We start from the raw sequence: 23,197 nt of genomic DNA, 5'->3' as shown, positions 1-23,197 counted from the left end.
AAATATCGTTAGAAACTACGTGCATTATCGATAGTCGCACGAGTGCGCATCGTTTCTGCGCAGAAAATTCGCCGATATCATTCACCAAGTAAAGCGGTCACGGCGAATGAATTTAATTCGAATGATCATTCATCGTGTAATACGGCCTTAAGGGAATATTACGCTTCAAATTGCAGGTGCAGCCATCAACGAGTGGAGAGAACCAGGTATTTATTAATGTCAAATTCTAAAGAATGTCAGAACGGTAGGTACCTCATAAAGAATAAGAACATGGGAGGATGAAATGTAGTTAAACACTACCACTGAAGGCCTACATCAGGTTTTGCGGCATCAAAACCTAATTCCTCACAAATTGGGGTACCGCATAATACATTATCATCACAGGTCAACAATCATAAGATTGGTTTGATGCAGCTCTTTACTCAATTCTCCTATCAGCTAATCTTATCACAGCTACGTTTTCTTCTAGCGGATAATTTAAATTGAAAATTATCAGCACTGCACTAAATAATTTAAGCTTCTCATATTTGCTTCTTTTTCAAATAAATGACAAAATAATAATTTCCTAGGGTCAACGTTTCGTGCATCAAGTAGATAAATTAAAATTTATTACATAACCAATAACCAAATATTAGAGGAATTATACATTAAGCGATTATTAAACCTGCTACAGTTAGATTATTACTTTTATTGATAGCAACTATGAATTAGCCACACCAGTATATAACCGACAAAGCCAGAAAAAAATTCCTATCATTCTGTGAAATTACTTTCATATTACTCTGACATATCACCGTGGCACAATATTCGTGAAATACGTTTACTGATTCAATCGACTCGAATAAACGATAATTCAACTTTTAAAGTTGCGATTCATTTTGGCTGATGAGCTCATTCATAAACCCATCAAGTATGTTACACATCATTAACTTTAAACAGATCGTATCTTATCTGTGGTAGGACGCTTATCATGGATCATACGATTGCTACTTAGCTTTTGTTCGCTCAATCGTTGATTATCACCATGATTACGCAGATTAAATAAAAATTTGAGGTATCAGGAATACCATCCCACAGGATGACGTAGTACATTACATGTAATAAACAATACTTTAAACCGTTTATTTTTCACATAACCTAATAATATAATGCCGGGTCCACGGTATGAATTAAGAGGCGCTAAGAGTAAAAATCTTACTTAAAAGAAAGCATTCAGAATAAAATGCCTAATTACCGAAAAAAAATTATTTTATACCTCAATTCAAGCCAAATAAACTGTCTCGGGCGAAAAAAGACAGGCAATCGAAAAAATTCTAGAAAAATTGTTTAAATTAATGATCATACCCAATGCATTAGAACTACATAATTTCATACGATCCGCTCATTTTCCCATTCCATAAAATATCTATTCTGCAACGAGATCAACTAAACCAATAATAATATCTCTTGTACAACTTACTCAATGGCTTTAAGTGCAAAATACTCATAAATGATTTGTGATAGCTTACGCTAATTTTCATTCCAATTTCCTGAATAGCCTGTTGTCTAATGATTTACATCCGATTTTTAACTTCTTTCGACTAATTTTTAGTTGGACTGTAAACGGATTTTTCACCTAAAATTCACATGCAACTTTTTTTTAAATAATTTTCAATCAATTTCGACTGATCAAAAACTAACTGATGCCAACAGGAACTGCAATTGCAAAATTTGAAAAGGAATGCAAATGGTAAACAGTTCACAATAAAATAAGCTGAAAAGCATTTCAAACCAGTGAAAAAGACACAGAATGGGAGACACCTAATCCGTTCCTTAAATCGTTAACTATTACAGTGAGACATACACTGATTGTGATACAGTTCTTATGTTCCCCCAAAACTGTCCTCATACGATAGCCCGCATAAAATTGAACAAGACCTCGAAAAGAATAACAAAAAATGACACAGGAGGTGGAAATGTAGTTAGAAAAGTTAGTTCTATCATTGGAGGCTACATAAGGCTTTATCGCTTTGAATCCCAATAATTCACACACAACATTGCGGTGCATTTAAATCCAGGGAGAAAAATGATACTAAAATATGATCACCTTACAGACCTAAGATAGTATCATGTTAAGATTATAAATCGCTATTTGAGACCAAAAAAATTCAAAATGCAAAATATCGGCAAAGTAATTATTCAAATTATTTTAGCAAGCACCAACAGCTCATTTCTTTGAGGTTACATTAAATTCATGGTGTACCAATTTCTGTTGGACCGCCATGGTTTCAACCGATGCTCTTCCTAAAAAAAAAATTTCAAGTCACGGCAGCAACGCAGCGTTGCGGAAAATGACGGTCCTCCGCTATCGCCGAGGCAAAGGACGCAATGATTGAGGACGGGGAAAGCTTTGATGTCTTGGAACAACGAGCGCACGAGGACATTGTGAGACAATTAGTTCGAGCACCGGAATCTTAGAGCAACGGAAACCTTGAAAATAAGAATTGCTCCGCCAAGACTTCCGAACTTGAAAGAGTCTATAGGTAGACACTTTGAGAAGCAAGTAGAGGTAATGTTCGAGAGAAATTTCACTCCTTCTCGGGTGTTTTAAGATCGCATAGAATGAGAAAGAATCGTTCAAGAAAGTGACCTTGGCCTGATTCCGCGAATAACTTTATTTAACCCACCCACCGCTATCGGAAGAATGAAGCGAAAGATACCAGATAGTTTTTAGTCTGTCTCGCGTGACGCAACCAAGGAAAATCTGATCCGTCGGGGAACTCAATCGATAAATAGCCAAGAAAAAAATAGTCTCTGCGTCATTCTGAATTAAATATAGTGTAACACCGAATAATCAATGGAGAAAAATGATACTTGAATAAGATAATATCACTGACCTGAGGGAGGAGCATGTTAGGAAAACAAATTGCTACGCAAAACACAAAAAATAATTTTAAAATGCAAAATATTAGGGAAATGCCTCTTTATCGACAGAAAAAAAGGAATATTCACACCTATCGAAAGCCAAAATAGTCCGCTAATAATAACTGCATATTCACGATCACATGCGCCCAGTAGAAAAAGACGTATTACTGGCACATTCACCCGTTATCGTAAGTAAAAATTACGATATAAGATTTATTTCCTTATAAACTTTATTTATAAACCATTTATTATAAACCTTTACTGTTCCTACATTTACCGGGGTGAAAACAATAAGCGAATCCATACGATGAATGAATTGGACTGTATATTGCAAGTCAAATCGAAATACAGGAATGGGAAAGGGTGGCCGATGACGAACATCGTCCAAGCCCATATTTTGCAACCAAAAATTATGGTGGACAAACTACTAAAATCAGATTTTTAAGAATGAAATGTGATATATCATACAATGCGGGACAATGTAAATGAGGAATTATGATTTGAAAAATCCCTATCAAGCTACAACATTAACTCTAATGTTTACAAAATTTTCGGGGGATGACCCCACAAACCTCATACCTTGGGGCACATCAAGTACAAAACTGAAAATTTGACACTCCTTGAAGGCAATAGTTTTGAAAAGTTTATACACTCATAAAACCCCGATTCCACCAACGACTTAATAGTTCTTTTAACAATTGTTTTATGATATAGTAAATCACACGACTATTTAAAACATACTTCATCTAAACAAACATTTAGATTGACTTTTTCGAAAAAGAAAATGTGGAAAAAACACATTTGACTAAAGAAAGAAAAACATTCCCAGCCAGCGTAGCGAGAGGAATTTGTACAAGTTGTAAGCATAAGGAGCATTAAATATCAATTACACGATTTCGTGTTCACATTTTTATTTTGTTACCCCTGTAGTAAATGAGCACCTCTAGAGGATAAGAAAAATCAATAATCCTTCACAGTCACTCACTCGTCACTCGAAATTTTCACGTAGGTTTCGAAATCAGAATGGATAGCATAACCGTTTTCTTTGATTTCGTGACAGCTTGTGAAAGGTACAGGCTCATAAACGCGCTCGCTTTTTTTTGCCACCGCGTCACAAAGAGGAGGGAACAATGTCAAGCCATGAGTAAACAATGGGATATCCTTCGTCTAGCACTAGTGCGCTAAGACCTACGAGGACGACCATCGAGTAACGTCGACTTATAGACGCACACTGAGGAAAATTTCTTCTCAAGAGTGCGTCCAGTTTTCTTTACAATTTAGCAAGGAAAGTGACACATTTCTACACAGAACAGACACACTTTACGATCACCAAACGCAACTATTTCCCATTAAAGATATAATGACAACCCTATCATGAATTTTATGAAACTATTACTTTACTCATGATTTAGATATTACCACACGTTTCCAATCATTCGACACCATTTTGATAAAACTGATCGTTACGTGATACGAGAGAAGACAGGTCTGAGAAGATAATGATTTATCTACTTCTCAATTGTAGCTGAAAAAGGGATGAACGGTAGGCATTGCATTTCTCATTCCAAAATAAATTGAAATCAAGTGAAAATAAGATTTAGTTCAAGAAAAAAATGCACGGACGGAGGCACGCGCAGGTGAGTACACTCACCCATGGTTTGGAAAAACATACAAATATGACGCTCTTAGATCATCTGATTTGACGGGAATGAGGGAAGTTTCCGAGAAATTCCACGGCCAATAATTTTGAGGTGTGCCCAAAGGCGTCACTATCTCAGGCGCGAGTGGCGGCTTATCATTGTTCTCGGGAGATGGCTGACTCAAACAGTCAGCGGAAGATAACGAAACCGGATACGCAGGCCAAGTTATGTGCCTTTAAAGTATTCGCCTCAGTCAGCAGCCGGCTCGCGTCTCGGCCCACGCAAAACAGGACAGGGCAGCTGGGGAAGGACTATACAGGTAAGTGTGAAACTAACAACGGTGGCTTTTCCGCAAGATACCAATGTAAGGATAAGTGCGTGAGATCATATCAATTACCACAGGATAAAAGTGAATACTCGCTGTCGACGAAAAGTGTTTCCGTGATTCTCCAACTTGATGAGTTTCCACCTAGGATACATCTAAGCTCTTTAATAGTGTGTGAAAGTGTGATGCCCTTAACCGTCGATATCATAAACACCCCCCAAGCTTTCCTAGCCGAGATTTCTTGAAGTCGTGCACTATCGGCAAGGAAAGCCAGACTCCTCCACTTCCAAATGAGGCGCTTTTTGTATGAACAGTTTACCTTCACGTGTGAGAAAAAGTGCAGAAACAATGACGACAGGAAATTTGCATCGGGCTAGTGTGGTAATGGATCTAAATACCGGAACCGACTTGGAACCAATGAGATAGTTTCTCTCACGGACTTATTGACATCAAACCAATACAAATTTATGAGAAAAATATTTTTATCAAACAACTACTGAACAACAAGAATCACACGGAAAACTAAGAGATGCATCGGAATGGAAAGCTCATTCGTCTCGGGTGATTAGTGGCCAAGTGTTACCGGAGAATTACGCGGATGAAGTAGCACTGATACGTGAAACACCTTATCATTGGAACGTCATGAGACCAAGAGGCAGTGATCGCAAGGGATACTCATGACCGTATCGTCTTCATTTAGGTGTTTCCAACTCTCGTGCTACTGGATAATAGCCAGTGATAGACTGCAGTTCAGTTCGCAGTATTTCAATTAGCAATGGCTTTGATCAAAATAGCACATGATTATTAGCACTCTTCGTTGTTAAGCCCTTCTAAATACAAAGATTCTCTCGGAGTAGAATACATTTCAAACGTGCCTCATTATGAAGAACAATCTATTAAAAGAAGCCAGTGCTTCGATTACCCTCATATTAAACGTACGCACCGTTTACGGGTGGATCAGGTTTTCAGTTTATGAGGCTTCGTCGTCCGATTGGCATCCGATTTAAAGCACTGAAAGATAAATAGGACATGACAGGGTTTTTTTGGTGAACCAGACTCCCGAGTATTTCATGACTACAGAAGCCAGGAAATCCATAGCCCTTGTCGTTTCCTTACCTACGATAGCCTTGCGGAACTCCAGGGACTCCGCTATAACGAAAAATGGTTTTTTAATTAATTATTTTACCAGAATGCCACACAATTTCCACAGCGTAACTAGATTTCGATATCGTTCAGCCGTGCACTATCATAAGTAGAATGCATTCAAAGGTAGATGTTTAAGGTTATTGCATTTACCTTATCTATCTTGGAATTTCATCTTAACTCATATCATTCCAACTTAAATATAAATGAGATAAATTTAAAACGTAACTTTTCAACAAAGTTAAAAGTGAAGTCGTTACCGTCAACAAATTGCACTGCATAAAGTGATAGTCAAATGAAAATAAAATGTCTGGTGGCGTGAGCAACAAACTCAGTTGTTATCACGGTTTTTTTGCATGGGGAAATGATTGAGGTATCGAAGAATACCTCACATAACTCTTTTATTAAACCTCACACAAAATAACAAAAAGTAGAATGCAACTCCAGTTCGCCAAAGAAGCAAGCCGATATCAGCCAAAAATGAGGAAAATGATACGAAAATCCGGTTCTTCCGCGGGTATGTTAACCGCAATGAGATCAGTGGCCGAATGTTGCGACATGAATTTCCTCCATAGAGGTCAGTGACGTCCACCCCGATGACGAGATCCCTACTTCATGTCCACACTATGCTTGTAAAAACGCCATTAAGTTTTAGGCAGATGAAAAAGCGGAGGTATTCGTTATAAATTTCACAAAAACAATCATATTAATCAATTACCCTATTGAAAGAAACATTTGCAATTTTCCACGATTATAAACTTTTATTCCCGACCTGGGTTTCCAAGTTACCACATCATCTTCAAGGTACAAAATAGTTCTATAACTAGGACTTCCTCTAGAAAAACTTCTATTTTTCTATTACTAGAAGTTCTAGAAGAATAGTCGTGAAATCGTGAAAAATTGAATGTGTTCCTTTCAATATAGAAAAATTCCACTCCATCACTCTCAGTCCTTCTGATTTTATCAATCACCTTTCCTACACACAGATTTATATCAGGATGCCAGCTCTACGACGAAACACTAAGTAAATTTCTTACACTTCCACAGAAATTTAAGACAACTACGCGGGAATGTGGATTCAGGCTCAAATAATGAGCCGCCGCATTTCTGAACCTTGTCAGCAAATAAAAACGAACTCTTCAAATTTCGTCACATCACTAGGCCATGTTCTTTCCCTTAAAAGTCGTTTCCCTTCGTTCGGTTAGCTAGCTACATTTCCGAAGGTACACACTTAAATGCCCCTGATATCCCTAAAAATGCTGTAGTCGATTTATTTCGGGTTTTGGATCATAATTCAGTCGTGCTACTAAGAAAATGACTCGTTGAGGTATCAGTTTTAAGCACCACTATTTACAAAACTAATACTCGTTTACTCAGCTATCACATAAAAATAGCCAATGGCCTTTTTTTCCCGATAGAATGAGCAAAATTCTTTGGTTACCCGCTACCTACCTTGTAAATTAAGCCTAAAAACACAATGGGCGAAGGACAAAACTGATGCTCGAAATTCAATTTCTGTACTAGATAGAGAATAGCTTTTCAGTAAAACACAAATAGTTATTTTTCCGAAAACACCGAAGGAAAATATTCAACGGAGAAAACGAAGGAATAGCTCCATGTTTGAAACATGAACTCTTCATCACATTTTTGATTACTCGCATTGATTATCAGATATTCACGTCATCCAATATGAAATTCGCACTATCACCCTTAATTTCAATGGAGCATGACCAAGCATGACCTACCTGAGGATTTCCGAGTTTAAATATGAGTTTGTGAAAAAATAATTACGCCTAGTAACAAACACACTGATCGTATTCCAGGATTAGAATCACATTTTTCTATAACTTGGAAAATAACTAGCTTAACTGATTAGAATCATTGACGGGAGAGGGCCTGATGCGTTAGGCCTAAAATTTGGACTGATATTTGTTCCGTGAGACCCCTATAAGGCGTGCTCGATAAAATCCGAGATTTGAATGTCAACAGGGCACGCGACAAACTCGGCCGAACTTCCCTCCCGCACGGAATTGAATGTCGGCCAAGTTACGCACTGCCCCACACCGGAATTGATCGAAATGTTTTCGTCTCGCCTCAAATGAGCTTTAAGACCGAGGAAGCGAAAAGGAGAGAGGAGGGGCGAAGGAGATTGGACGAAGGGGTCGATGGATACACTTATCAAATGGCAGGCGAGCACCACGAGAAAAGGTTATCCCTCCGTCGAGGTTCTTCTGTTCGGCCCCTCAAGCATTCATCAGGAAGAACCCTCAAAAGGCTCCACTCAGAGTGATTGAGGCTACTCGACGGATGAGGATGAATCCAAACCAACAGAAAAGAGCGGCGGGCAACGTCAAGCTAAAGTCGGCACAGTGCCACCACGGAGGATAACTAAAGAAGGTGCATCACTCCCACTGGACATTTCTTTAGTAATGATCTAATACTTGTTAACTATGCCACCATCTTGAGATTCGGGACACTCTGAGTGCACACTTTCCAACATTTTCTTGTATCTTAAATAGGAAAATTTCATCTCAATATCATCTCCGATGTAGCTTGTTTGCATTTGAGACATAGGGGAATGTAAACAATGGTTTACTCTATACGTCCTGCAAATTTACAAATATACAAACCACCACAGTGTAAAACTAGAGAGGGCGCATCACTCCCGCAAGACAGTTATTTAGTGGTGATCTATCACTTGTTACCCATTCCATCATCTTGAGATTCAGGACATTGAGTACACACTTGTCAACATTATCCTGTAATGTAAAAAGGAAAATTTCATCTCAACGTCATCTCCGATGTACCTTTTTTACATTTGAGACATAGTGAAATGTAGGCAAAGGTTTACTCTATACATTTAGCAAATTAAAAAGTGATTACGTTGGTTTTGAAGTGGTAATACGACAAGAAAAAAGACAAAATACGACCAGCCAGGCGGGAGTGATACGTCTACTTAATGCTCGTAAAGTAAAATAAATTAGATCGATACCCCAATTCGAATAAAAACATCATGAAATACTGTATTTCTGGCATTATAATTGGCAGTACATCACTAATTTTGGTAAAAAGACTTCACTAAAAACATGATGGTCACAAATATTAACATTCTAACGTACAAGGAAAACTTAGGAAATTAATTAAAAATGCGCTCTCATTAACTTTGAGGTACTTATTGGATCAGAATGTTTATGTTATTAAAACGCTTTCACTTTTTTCTTGTGCCCAGTAAAATTCTAAATTTAATACAATACATATATTATAATATATTATATAACAAACGTATGAGAGTGAAGTCTTCAAAATTTCACAAAATACTGTTAAATTTGATTCCCCGACTATTTATCGTGAATTAAGATTAATTATATCGTGAATTTGAGATAACCCAGCTGATTGTGAGATTGGATATTGAAAATATAATTTTCAACCAGAAATTCTGTCAATCCGTAGGTATGCGCTTCACTAAGGCAGGAGCATCGAATTTCTCGCATTTGGGCTAATTTTCTCATTTGTAAGGACGAAACTACCAGTCATACTAACTTACTGAGCTGTATTATCATGTTTGATCTCCGGACCGCGGTTGTTTGCATTGAGAGCTATGAAATTCCATTCATTAATGGAGAAATATATGGCACAATTGGGAAAGTTATACTTCAAGTAATAATGAAACGGTAGACGGATTTAAATACGATGAGCTTTTACAGCTCTATCATCGCCCATCGATAAAAATCTACATGTTTCTCATACTTCCTTCGGAGCAACCCATACTTACAACGAAGCTGCTTCCGCAAGGTTTACAGTCGCTCGAGATTTGGAATACAGGCATTCGAGAATATTCAGAACCTAAGGATAGGAATTAAACGAGGTGTACGGATTTAATTGTAGGCAAACTCAATTGCTCGTGCTATAGTCGTATTCTTGGCTCTTGACAGATCCCATTAAAATCAGCTTAATTCCTATCAATGTTATTTAAGGAATACTCTCTTTTAGGTCATGGCCATGTTAAGCAGAACATATAATTTCTAAACTTCATGGGGAATTCGTGGAAACGTTCGTTAATTTGTCCATTACAATGACTCTACACAGCGCTATAAATAAATTACCTTGTCTTCGGAATTTTGCTTGATTTTGATAACGAGGAGAAGAAATAAAAGCATTCGAATGACAAGTTGCAAAGGATTTAGTTTCAGCTACTCAAAAAGGGTGACCAACGCAGTACTTGGAAAGAATTTTTTTCAGTTCCGAGGTTATCAACCCACTCGGGACATTCAAAGGACGATGAAACAACGTCTACAGGCAAAATCCGAACGAAATGGGTAAGATTTGCGTCGGTTATGCACCTGTCGAGTTAAATAGCGCGAAGATACAAGCATAAGCTAATTATCATGTATACTCATTGGTAGCAGCCGAATAGGAGTGTATAAATCGCCAAATTGTGTCATACTCTTTTGTACGCCGTTTGAAAATTTTTTAAATTAAATTATGTGAATAAGGTTTACTTAATCTCAAAAAAGGGCCTCAGAAGTTCTGGATAAGTCCTGGCCATTAGAGAAAAAAATCTTCCTTAATTGCAGAATAAAGAAAGATTTCATGATAAAAGAGTTTGAAACAAGTAATACGTCTGGAAAACGATCAGTGCAGTAGGAGTGATGTGTTCTTTTAATATCCTCATATTTTTCGTTAGAGTGGTTGGAAGGTGATGCTACGCACCCTCTTAAATTGACTTAAATTGATAGCTATTTATGCATGAAATACTTTTTCATTTTTTATAACAAATAGGCGGGAACAATAACAGACGAAGTTCCAAAAAAACAAGAGACTTAGGAACTTGAGGAAGAAAGATAAGGAGCCTGATTTAATATGCTCATTCCCATGATTGTCAACAAGACCAACAAAATTACCAGGGAGGATGAAGGAATAAATATCCAATAATTAAAAATATTCTAAGGGATAACAGAAATAAATTTGAAGGCTTCTTCCCTTATTTTGAATTTCATACGGAATTCCATTGTGGGAATGAAGACAAACCGGGGGTGGTTCACAAATTCTCCACCCTACTTTGACGGGTAAGATAATTTATTGGTAAACCTGATAAGTACCATTATCGCTATGGTCACTTTAAGGACACGTGGAGAATCGCCTTTTAACCATTCTCACGAAAAATATGAGGATCTAAAGAGTCGTATCAATCCCGCAATATCGATATTCTTCCAGACGTATTACTTGATTTAGATTAACACAATTATCTTGGAAGTTTCGGTGTTTGTCATGTATACCAATGTCCACATGTACCTTAAACATGAAAATTTTGCATTAGTATTTTCTCTGTGTTAATTGTTTAAGCTTAATATACAGGAAAATGCTTATCAGGATCTACTCAATGTATTCTGAATTTTCCAAGATGACAGCTTCATGTTATTAGAGTTATACGACAGGATAAAATACAAGTACGACTGGTTGACGAGCAAAGATGAGTCCTCTAAAATTCTTAGCACTACAGTCAAGCGTACTTGAAGGCAGGCTGAAGTATGAACTAGGTGACCAGACCCGAAAGAATGTGCGCGCGTTGCACGCAACGATACTCGCGCTCCGTTGGACGAAACGCTGAAAGAGGCATGAAATCTGCTGCGATGCACTGCATCAAATGGTGCAGGGGTCAAGGTCAATCCGAAGGCAAACTCTCTTCATTATGAAGCTAAATTCGGAAACGGCCAAAAGCTTGATAGCTAGAAGATAAAATAATTATGATTTTGATTTGCATTCGGGAAACCGGCAAAGAAGATAGGTCCACTGCAAATCACCACTCAACTCTTAAAAAAATAATACTTAATGAGAAAAGAAAAGACGCTATTATAGAAAGAATAAGATGAACACAGGACGCTTTGTGCTACACAACAGGCTGGATCATGAGAGATATGTAACATTATCGAAAATGGTGGTGGTTAAAATGAAACTAGAGCCGTTATCCGTAAACCAACAACAAACTAAATGAACTCCATAAACGCTTTAAGATAAGTGTATCTCGGGTTATACCTCGAATAAGAAATAGAGAATATAAATTTGAGAGACAAATTTTTCGCCTGATTGCTGTATTGGCTAAACCATCTGGCGTAAAGTCTGATGGTCCAGGTTATATTCCAGGTTTCTCCTCGGAATATGTTTCTAGCTTGTAAAAAAGAGAATTTCGGTATAACTAATTCGATGAAGAACTAATGATTAAATTTTATCGATGCATAAGACAAAAAATCATTCAGTTTTTCTTTCCATCCAGTTTGCTTGATGGGTCAGCTGAAGTGTTGCTTTGATCCTAGCATAAAAAACTCTCGAAGCGACATAATTTATCATTCCAGTCGGCTAAATTTGCTTTTCTGTAATTTCGTCAGCCGGAGAATTCTACGCATAGCCATATAAACAAATCCAAACCTAACTCTTATCTAAGATAATTAAAAACGATATTTTCGGCACCTAGTTCTTGTAACAAGACATTCGATCAATTATTACATCATGAATTCCCGGACGATTTATTTTTTTAAACAGGTAAATTATTACAAATTTTTTCTTGTGGTCAAATTACATTCGTTTCAAATTAAAATTAACTATCACCATTTAACGATCAATTGATTCGGTAAAGAAACCCTATAAACATAAGTTGGCGTTGTGAGAGATCACATTACATCAAGGTGGCTAATTAACGGTCATCAGAGTATCAAGTACCTTCATTCTGAGTGTGAAAATATCCAAAGTGACGCTATGATAATTATAGTATGATTAGGATGGCACTAATGCCTTATTGGGATACGGCCATGGTCGATCATTTACATCGACTAGTTGAAAGGTTCAAATTTGATTCTGAAAATTAATTAGATACTGCAATACAAAAATCATCATGAACGGCACATGATAACAAACGAATAGAATAAGATCGTAAAAATGAATTTTGAGTTGTACTCAAAGACGAAATAAACTCTACTCAAGTTCATTAAAATAAGAAGTGTACCCATGGCGTCGTTCACATCGATCTTCACGCGAAAAGCTGACGGAAACATTATAACCCTGTCCTAGTAATTATTTAGTTTTTCCTCCCTCAACTTAACCCGATATGAACACTAGTTCCTGGTAAAACGGCATGGTTTTATCAGTGAAGTTCGTTATGATGTCGATATAATATTTTTTACACTGGAAATTATCTCTCAAAAGCATTAGTATTTTCGGAACAATTACGCATGGCCGCCTTTTCCTTATCGTCAAGAGGATTTTATCTTATTTATTTGGATAAACCAGAGCCATTGCTACATTATTCGCGCTAATTTTGAGCGAACTCGTAAATGATTTTTTTTCCTATCTAGGCGTTCATCTTTTCTCGAGTCGAGGCGCTTTATTCACGCAAGTATATGTAATGATTATGATCGGCATTACATTCGATTAAGTTTGAAAAAGTTACTAGACTCAAATTCTAACTAAGCTTTCAGCGTAACTTCTGAAGTGACAGAGAGGTTATTGGAATGGCAACATGCAACGTAAATACAGGACTCAGCATACCGTCGCCTATGCAACTTGTACGGTATCGAGTCGAAAAGAGCTAACAATTATTATGCACCGTTCCCCTTGCGAAGAGAATTCAACCGCGTACGTTTCTTTGAAGCCTTTCAAAACGTGGCAAAATTAGGCGAAAAATTCGACGGGCTTTTATCTAATTTTTCGGCAATGTCCATTTCTAACCCTTAACTGTTTCCTTGTTTTTTTGTCGGAGATTCCCCCCGTTGCTGATTGCATTTAATGCCTGCGATTACGAAAAATAATCCTCTCTACGAGGGAATGACGGTATGTTTTCAAACCATATGCTTTAATGCCGAGATAAGTATGTCGTATTAAAAAAAATTCAAACTTTAAGGTGCGCTATGACATAACTGGTATATCCAGGAAAGAACTTAGAAATTAAATAATTAATTAAGAACCAAATATAAATTTTAAAAAAATCCATAACTCTTCCTGAATGTGTTTTTCAGACAGTACCGACGTAAATGAAGAGTAACTGTAAAGCTACACAATAAATGGGAATTATTCCAAATCAAAAGATAATTCATTGGTGAAAAGAGTTCAATTGTAACTAAAACATTGTTCAATTATAGAGAGGCTATTCTACAACAAATCGCACAGTTTCCAACATATTAATTACCTACCTCACCAGATCAAAATAATTTGAAACTACTCCACTTATACCTGAACAGTTCTCGACTATGTCTGGTGTATGATAAATAAGGGCCCTTATTACTTTCCAAGTCGTTTGAGAGGGGAGAAAGTGCATTAGGGGCGATATTCCTTTTGTTTAAGTCGCTAAATTCGTGGCATTGGACAAAAAATAAGACGTTTTCGGTCCTCCGTGGAAGTGTACACCTCCGAACGCTTGCACTGTAAACTTTATCTCCGCACTATCGGCGGAGAAACAGTTCATTCAAAATAAAAATGCCTAACTCACGTCTTAACGTCAACTCTAAGCATAGTTTGATAACTTGTGAAAACATAGATGCAATTTAAAGCGATTTAAGGAAGAAAACGCTTTATCATCCTATCAGTGAGATATCGCCGACCAAGATAAGTGAAACATCACAGTTAACTATCGTATGCGGGTCCTGAGATGGGATGAATGGTAGATGTGTGAATGTGAACAGACAGACAGATAACAGTTTAAATAAAGTGGGCATTGTTGTGCGAAAAATTATCCAAACAGCTAACTTATCTTTGTTCCTAATACCTCATGCTGCCATTAACAGTTTTTCCCAGTTATGTTTGAACAAAACCTAAAACTTGATACGCAGTCCCAGTGTATGAAAAAACTTTAAAAGATGATAGAAAATGAATAATTTTCGTTTTCATATTCTACAAATGTATTCATAACACTCGCTTCAATACAAAAGGCGAGTAATATCGTCTAAACGTTCAGAGAAAAAGGTTCAAGTAACGAATTTTTCATCTTTAGCATTAAAACCATATGAGAAGATTCGTGAACCTGCTTGTGATTCCATGAAGGGTACCAAGCTAGAAATTATGGGTAATGAAACAACAAGATATCAAAGGTCAGAGGCACATTAAAGGCTATTATGAGAAAAATTTTAAGACGTTAAACACAATAACAGCGCAACTGAAGAATTACTTTTGTTGGCGGTAGTGCAGGTCAACTTAAAGCCATATCTTACTTAAAACGGCATGTCCTCTGAAGCAGTTGTAAATAATTTAAAGTTTACAGTTACTCTTGGCGGTTATGCGTCCATATGAAAAAAGGACCCGCTTTTAACATCATACACAAGTAACCAAGTCTTAAGATCTCAGGTAACCAAGGCTACGATTGCTATCGTCGCCAACGGCATATTCAAGTATTTTCTAGCCAACTTTTTCCGATCAGCAACTGGTTAAATTAATTAAAAACGCTGTAATTAGGTTCAATCCGAGTAAGGGCTTCCGCAAGTTCCGTTTCTCATCCTAGTGAACTCGACATTTGAACAGCCAACAGTTTATCAGAAAATTTCATACTTTGAGAGCATCATTACTGGATGACAAGCTTTGCCACTTGGTGTAATTCTGGAACGAATATTTTGCCTTTTCCACAAAGGAAACACACACAAGAGCACGCATGATGGCAGGGAAGAAACCAAAATTCGAGGCCAATATAGAAACCCCAACTTTCCTATTATAATGAGGAATGGAAACATTGAGCAATGTAAATATTTATAGTTTGTCCTGATATTCCTCCTTCTTGGCGAATTTTCAATATGATGGAAATAAAATGTCCAACCGAAATAAACATCATGAAAACAAACGCTGTAAATCAACCAACTACACCCATCAGACAATTTGCCATTCCAATCTTGCTTCCATATGCAGAAGGCGTCGAGCACTCCTGTATGTATTTCCTCTGAGGCCTTACCAAGGCATGTAGTGCTTACATGATCGAAGGGAGGAAACAATAACGCGAGGTTGCATGGCAACCAAAGGGGTTACGGAAGAGCGTTCGTGGGAAGACGACGACCTCGACTCTCGGGTCGCTCGGCAAACGTTTTCCACCACCGTTCGCTTTCGGGTTGATTTGCAGCATGAGGGAGGAGGAGGAGAGATAGCATTAGTTAGTTCCGATTCGCGGGAGTTCCCGTGGCCGAATGGTTTCACTTTCCCTCACGACTGACACCATCAACACTTGTGCGCGCGCCCACCTTCCCTGGCCGCCCGATACAACAGACCTGCCGCAGACGGTTGGTATTGATCTGAAGCCCTCCCCCCACCATTCCTTCAACCCTGTCTTACCCCTTCCCTCGCTGCGCCATCCTCCTCCTGACACCCCTCCCGAAAAAAACCAACCTCCACCTCCTCTGAGGGGGCGGAAAGAGAGAGAGAAAAAGGCGAAACCCTCATTTTCTGTGCCCCATCGTCGACACAGATCCCCTTCCTGCTCGACACCCTCAAACCGGATGGAAACCACTGCATTGGAAGACTCGCCTTGCCACCTTGCTTCCAAAAATAAGAACCCTCTCGTCGACAAAGCAACACTCTTAGCAGGACTTGCAAGCTCCTTAGGCGATCGGGCTCATTGGGGATTCTTATCCAACACTTTTCTCAAAAAACCATCCCTAATATTCTCCCCCCCCCCCTTGCTTGAAGCGGATGATAAAATAATTGCTCCTTAATTAAATAATAAACAATAAACTACGAAGTTAGAACGAAGATTTACGCGAAGATGGTTTGATCTTGAATTTTAAAGAAACCCAAAGAAAAATGCAGAGAATAAACTTCGAATTTCTGCGGAGTATGGAAACATTAAAGATTTGATTTTTTTTCCTTTCAATAGTATCAGGCTCAACTATGTGGAAGTTGATATTCGAAAATGAAAAGAAGACTTCGTTGACTTTCACTGATTTATTTCGTCGGTACGACATGCTTCAATCCATAGAGGTCATTATCAAGTACCTTGGAAATTTGAAATTTCTTACTAAAATCAGATGTACACAATGAATCCATTTAAAAACTTGAGATAAAATCATCCTAAATACTCTAGCAACTTTAATTGATTCCCATCTACATATCGTACCGTCACATTTTTAGCACAACATAACGTCTAACAAGGACGAGACTTACAATTATTCGATCTAATCATTGTAAGGGGAAAGTTATATAACTTTACTGGAAAGGCCTGGGAAAATAAATTTTACGCCTAAAAATGAAAACTATTGAAATTCATTTTCCTCCAAATACATATCTTTATAGTTAATAAACAATTTGAATTTCCCAATTTCAGCTAGATCTCGAATATATACCAAAAAAATATTCTTAACAATAAAAATAATAATTAAGACAGAAGAAAGCATCACCTAAAACTTTCTTTAGAGTTCGTCCGGGTAAAAAATTTGCCAAAAAACATCCTTTTTAAGCCCAAAACGGTAAGGATGATTATGTATAACCTAATAAAACATCTGAGATATTACGCAAAGCAAACCTAACGTATTACAAGGATTTTAGGATTAACAGAGATATAATTGATCACAATGAAACAGATTTTAGCAACATTAACCCGCAGCCTGCATCTTAAGTATAATGAGACTCTTAAGCAATGAAATTTAGCGAAAAGAGAATTCTGATTTATTCCTGATGGAACATCGTGTACCTTAAAGGATAAAAATTTTAATTAATCTAAAAAGTAACAAGTGAGTAACCACAAATGAAGTTAACCAAAAAATGAAAGTCGCCTTTCATTGATATAATATTAATTTCATGATGAAAATTATTATTCAGGTCAAAAAATTCAAGGTGAGCCATCTCAATACTATTCATTCACTCGCGATAACTCCCCTAATGGAGGTAAACGGGAAACGGATGCGCCTGAGTGGTATGCTTTTGAGTTAACTTTCATGAACTCAACGCCCTACTCAATGGATCAGAAACAAAGGCACCTCCACAACAGTTCCACGCGAATTTCATCCTTCTCTACATCAATTTCTCTTGTGATCCTGCACTCAACTTTCACTACCTCCTGACGACAAGTTCTAACAAAAGAAAATATTTTGACTTCAAAGCCATTGTTGTAAGTTTCTTCTCCGAGACATCCATTCATAACAATACGTTCCTTTATTCTAAGGACTCTTATGTCAAAACACGGATAAATTTATCGAAAATACAGTGTTTACGGTGGAGCTACCGTTTTCCGAACGTAAAAAACCTTACCTTTATTCATGCACAGCGGGTTAAAATATTGGCAATGAAATTATGAGGTTCTTATGATATTGAGAAAAAGAAGACTTTTTCCTTTTTCCAATTTCCTTCCATTTACAGTTTATTTCATTACTACCGAAATACAACACCTAAAACTCGGGTATCTAAACTTTTCGCAAGGACAATAGATAATTATTGCATAGTTTTCATGCTTACCAATCACTCAACGGAAATGGACAACAGGATTTGATATTTATAGATAATTCTAGTTTCAATAATAGTATAAGAATGATGGTCTAGCAGAGATACTAATCAGAGTGTTCTCGAAGATCAAAGAGAGGATTCAATTTAAACCATGTGGAAAAACTACGTATCGCCGGTCAGTGAAACGGTGGTCGGGGCCATCTTTATGCAAATTTCCGAGTTCCTCGACAGGAGCCATCGAAAGGTTGCAAAAATGTAATCGCAAATTTAAAAAAATATATATAAATTTCTCTCCGGAGCGTGATTTGACATTACAAGTAAATTTCAACACGGAGGATTCCGGAATTGATATAGCGCGTTCTTCCCAAATGAAGTTTCGCAGACGTTCGTTTTCGATCGTTGGTAGGAGAGAACGCGATGATATCCTCGTCAAACTGAACAAGAATATAAATTAATATGAATGAAATAATAGTGGAGCTTGAGGCCTTCATTAGTTTGAGAAAAAGCAACCTGAAGGTCGTATGTATTAAATTATATTCATTAATAATCAACTTTTAAAATTAAACATACATTAATTTAATAAAAGTTAATTTATTATAAGATAAAGTTAGAATAAAAGTTAATTTATTATATAAATACGGACTTATGGTGGCTTCTTTTTGGTACATATCCAACATGGAACGAAATCGATTTGCTAGAAGGAAATGGTCTATTTATGATAGTACTCCAAGGTAATTTTCTCCTTAAAATATTCAAACTAACCATACGTAAGAAACATTTTTCTCGCATCTGAATTGCGTAGAATAAATTTGTTTTCCACTGAATATTCCTTTCAGAGCCCTCGTGAGTGAACGGGATATTAGGCATAAATAATCCGGAATAGTTCTACTGATGGTGTGATGATACCTACAAGCTTTAGCCAGCTACTCTCACTAAATGCATCACTTGGCATTGAAACGGTTTCTCTCGCCGCCTACATTTAGAATACACTGTCATGACTGTATATTCCGGTCCGAATCCTAGAAAATAAACCTCAAGTAAGTGAGAACGAAAATAGGCAGAGATAATCCGTAATATAAGTCCGCAAGCGGTGATTTGCGTGATGGGGTCTTCTTACACCAAAAAAGTGCATGCATGCGTCCATTGTGGAGCAGAATGACAGGGACGGAAAAAAATTTAAATCACGGGGACGATTTCGTGTTATTGAAACTATATATCATGTTATTATCCTGTTATTGAAACTATCGTTATCTATAAATTTAAAATCCTCATGATAGATGCCTTTCCATTCAATTACTGTTGTCCATACGCCGTTGAGTGATTGGTAAGCATGAAAACTATTCACTATCTAATGTCCTTTTCAAAAAGTTTTTATACCCAAGTTTGAAGTGCTGAAGATCTCGGCACCAAAAAAGTGCGTATATGCCACCACTGTGTAGCACACAGACAGGGATGAAAAAAAATGAAACCAAGGGGACGAGAATTCTTTCACGAGGACCCTTGAGCACGTCCTCCACCACACCTCTGGGTCACTTGGCGAAGAAAATAAGAAAAAAAAAAGTCACTCTCCCACCACCTTTTCTCCTTTAATTCCCTCTCCCCCATCCCCTTTACATATCCCCACCGTTTATCGGGCAATTTTCGCCGTTGAGCATCTGCTCCACCCTCGAGGGGGGACAGAGGGATGACACTTGGAGGGCGTCCCTGGAGGGTCGGCAAATAAAAATGAAAAAATAAAAAAATACAGAGGATGTGGGCGAGGCGTTCTCGAGGACGACCGCCACAGAAAGGCGTTGCGCGATGCGAAAAAAAAACTGAAAGCCGAGTGATAGAGGGAAAATCGCATTATTCCGCAACGGGGAAGGCATCCGTCCCGCTTTAATGGCGCTGCGACACAGGGGCGGGAGAAGTGCATACGGGTGGATTAACGGGGACGAAAAGCCGATGGGATTGACTGGAAGCGCTAAACCCTGGAGACGCGGGATCATTAAACCTTCCGGGACCCAAAAACCATTAGACCATACAGGTCCACACGACGTTCGGGGAAAAATTTACGATAGTGTGGGAGTATTTCAACTTCATATGAAGCTGGATGATCAGCTGGCGCTGTCGATGACCGTTTTCACGCCCAATGCATTTGTAGCTGAATGCACCAGGATGAGGCTTTGTCTAGCCAGTGCATCGGGTTGAATAATATAGCCAGTTTAAACTTGAAATTCATCCACATTTTTAACCATAAATAGTTTCTTCGCCGTCCTGTCACATGAAATGCTTCTCATTCATTTCAAATATTTCGCCACTCCTTCATTCATTCGAAGACGAGCGTTATTGACAGTTCTCCGACAATACTTCTACGATTTCTCATTGAACGATAAGGTCGATGACATTAAACTGAACATGAAAGTTAAATCGAGGTCACTAATTTTTTTACTACTCTTTTCTTTCAATGTTTACTCAAAGAAATACATTTCCAGAAAATCAGGCATTTAACTCCAGGAAAACCGAAATACTGTTGTTTCCAACCAATTTTTTTTTTTCGAAACGAGGTTTTTTTAATGATAGGAATAAACTTTGGTGGGATTTTTTCCCTTTAGAATACCTATGGATTTTTTTCAACAGCGAAAAGTGTAAATTAGAGGAAATTATGACAAAATGAGACTACATTACTGAAGTGGCCATACTTATCACCCTAAAGATAATGAAGGACTACATAATGGAAACGCCGTCGCAATATATAATTCATGAACACTATTCGGTTAAAAAACTGGATATCACTATAGCAATACGAAACCAAGCCACTAAAACAATTTGAGTCATTATACTTCTTTACGCGCGGAAACTTAACGACAGTCATTGAGGCTACGCTACAAAAGTTATCCGCTGCTACATCAAGTCCCTCGATTCATTTTGAACTTCACTTTCCAGCCAGATTTACGGCCTTGTGTAGCATAATTGGTTTTTTTATTTTCATAATTTTATTGTGCTCGAAGCAGTCGCAAATTTTAGCCATCTAACGAGCATAGAATATTCCTATTTTCACAGCAATGTTCGAACACACAGTGCTTTCACAGGATTTTGACAAATCGTTCCGTGACGTTCACCATCCATGAGATGGGAAAAGAAGTATGGCGGATGACATGAATAGGTTACACTGCAAATAAGGAAAACCAATAAAACCAACAGCATGGGGAAAAGTAAAAATGTTGGACTGATCAGTAACCACAAAAAGAATGTTACGCGAGGGAATTGTTAAAAAAATTGATTAGGCACAATATCGTACAGCGTGCATTAACAGCTGAAATTCGCAAAGCGAAGGAGACTGGAAATATCCCCACACACGCCCTTAAACCCACACCTCAGTTTTAGAAGAATGTAGGGGGCGCATTGGCATTACCCACGAGCGCGCAAGGGAGAAAGGTGCCAAAAGAATGCGAAACAGACATAACATCAATTTCGGAAACTCCAGGCAGCTCCAGTAACCTTAAATCCACCTTAAAACCTTGCCAGCTCGACTCCGACGACAGTCCATTACCTCGCGCTAGGTTAAAAAAAATAGGCAAAGTAAAAGAAAAATCTCGCATGATTTCTAAAGTGAGGCCGCAAAATTCCCAGCATTTATCGCACATGGCTCAATTAAATTCTAACTTAAATAATATGCCATTCAGGATTGTTGATTCTCGCGAATTTATTTGGGGAAACACGGAGTAAGAAGCCTTATCCTCACAGTTCATAAAGAATGAAGTTTAAAGGATAATTAATTTAATTATGCCGCTATTCACGCAGCAGGATTGAAATGACCACACATGCACCAATTTTAAAACCCTTGAAATCGAGAAAACAATACGAAGAATGATTTCAACAGGGCTGCAGATCTCTAGACTAAAAGTCAAGGTCTTAATTCCTCCCTAATTTCTTAATCTTTCTTCTTCACCCGTATTAGGCTTCTTGTTTTCACTATTCAAACTTCCTCAATGACCCTTCCCGAACATTGCTCTCTCCTTGCTGAAATACCTAAGCAGCCACCATTTTATTCTTAGGAGATCAATGAAATGATAAAGCGATTTTATAAGATTAAAATAAATTTGAAAGCTGCAGGGGAAATTCTTTATCCATACCGCTAAAGAAGTCCTTAAAAAGCTCCTCCCCACCAAGCACAAATTATCTCCAAATAAAAGAAGCTTCCGATCTCCAAGGTATCAATTAAGTTCACTTATCACATTTATACGCTTATCTATTTGATCCTCAAATTTATCCCGCATTTTACGCCCTAAGCATAAAACTGTCACACTGGTCATTCTATTGCATTCAGAGATCGACATATGGGTTGGTAAAATTAAAAACGTCAAATGACAATATTTATACATTGAAAGCCAAAAAGTTACGGAATTCACAGTATACCTACACATCGATATGAAATCCAATTTTCTAATTACGAACAGTTAATTTCGAAAGCGTTTCATTCCGTCGTGGACCACGTAAATGAGAATTAATAAAAAGGAATCACTAAAAACTTTGGGGCCCAGTCGGAAAATCGGTCTTTTACAAAAGTCCGAAAAGGTGAGTGTGGAAAGTCAGAACCTAAATATTCTTCTTTTTAAATCCGGAGAAAAATATGTCAATTTGTAAGAACTTTGATGAAGCTCAGAGTTTGTAATTTCTTTTTTATTTTCTTGAGCACTTCTAAAATTACCTACCAATGAGTTCTTATTTATAGGCTCTTTTCTTAAAATTCTGTAAGTTGAACTATTAATAAATAAATTCCCGCATCAACATCAATATTATTATA

The 23,197-nt window shown here is 37.6% G+C and overlaps 2 protein-coding genes across 4 annotated transcripts in view; one reads left to right on the top strand and one right to left on the bottom strand.

Moving 5' to 3' along the window:
- LOC124157708 (reticulon-1-A) overlaps nt 1-23,197 on the bottom strand; it is a 169,368-nt gene that overhangs the window by 140,068 nt on the left and 6,103 nt on the right. The window contains exon 2 of one of the 3 annotated variants that reach the window (XM_046532668.1): nt 5,986-6,018. The exons of the other annotated variants lie outside the window; for them this stretch is intronic. Coding sequence (XP_046388624.1) covers nt 5,986-6,018 — 33 coding nt within the window. The remainder of the gene's footprint in view (nt 1-5,985; nt 6,019-23,197) is intronic. 3 annotated transcript variants of the gene reach the window in all.
- LOC124157710 (serine palmitoyltransferase 2) overlaps nt 4,752-23,197 on the top strand; it is a 41,034-nt gene continuing 22,588 nt past the window's right edge. The window contains exon 1 of the mRNA XM_046532677.1: nt 4,752-4,863. The gene's annotated coding sequence lies outside the window, so the exon portion shown is untranslated. The remainder of the gene's footprint in view (nt 4,864-23,197) is intronic.

This window comes from Ischnura elegans, chromosome 4 (genome assembly GCF_921293095.1).
Source record: "Ischnura elegans chromosome 4, ioIscEleg1.1, whole genome shotgun sequence".
In the NCBI taxonomy this organism is placed as follows: Eukaryota; Metazoa; Arthropoda; class Insecta; order Odonata; family Coenagrionidae; genus Ischnura; species Ischnura elegans.
Note: the sequence above shows the minus strand (reverse complement) of the source record. Positions and strands in the feature narration are given on the sequence as shown.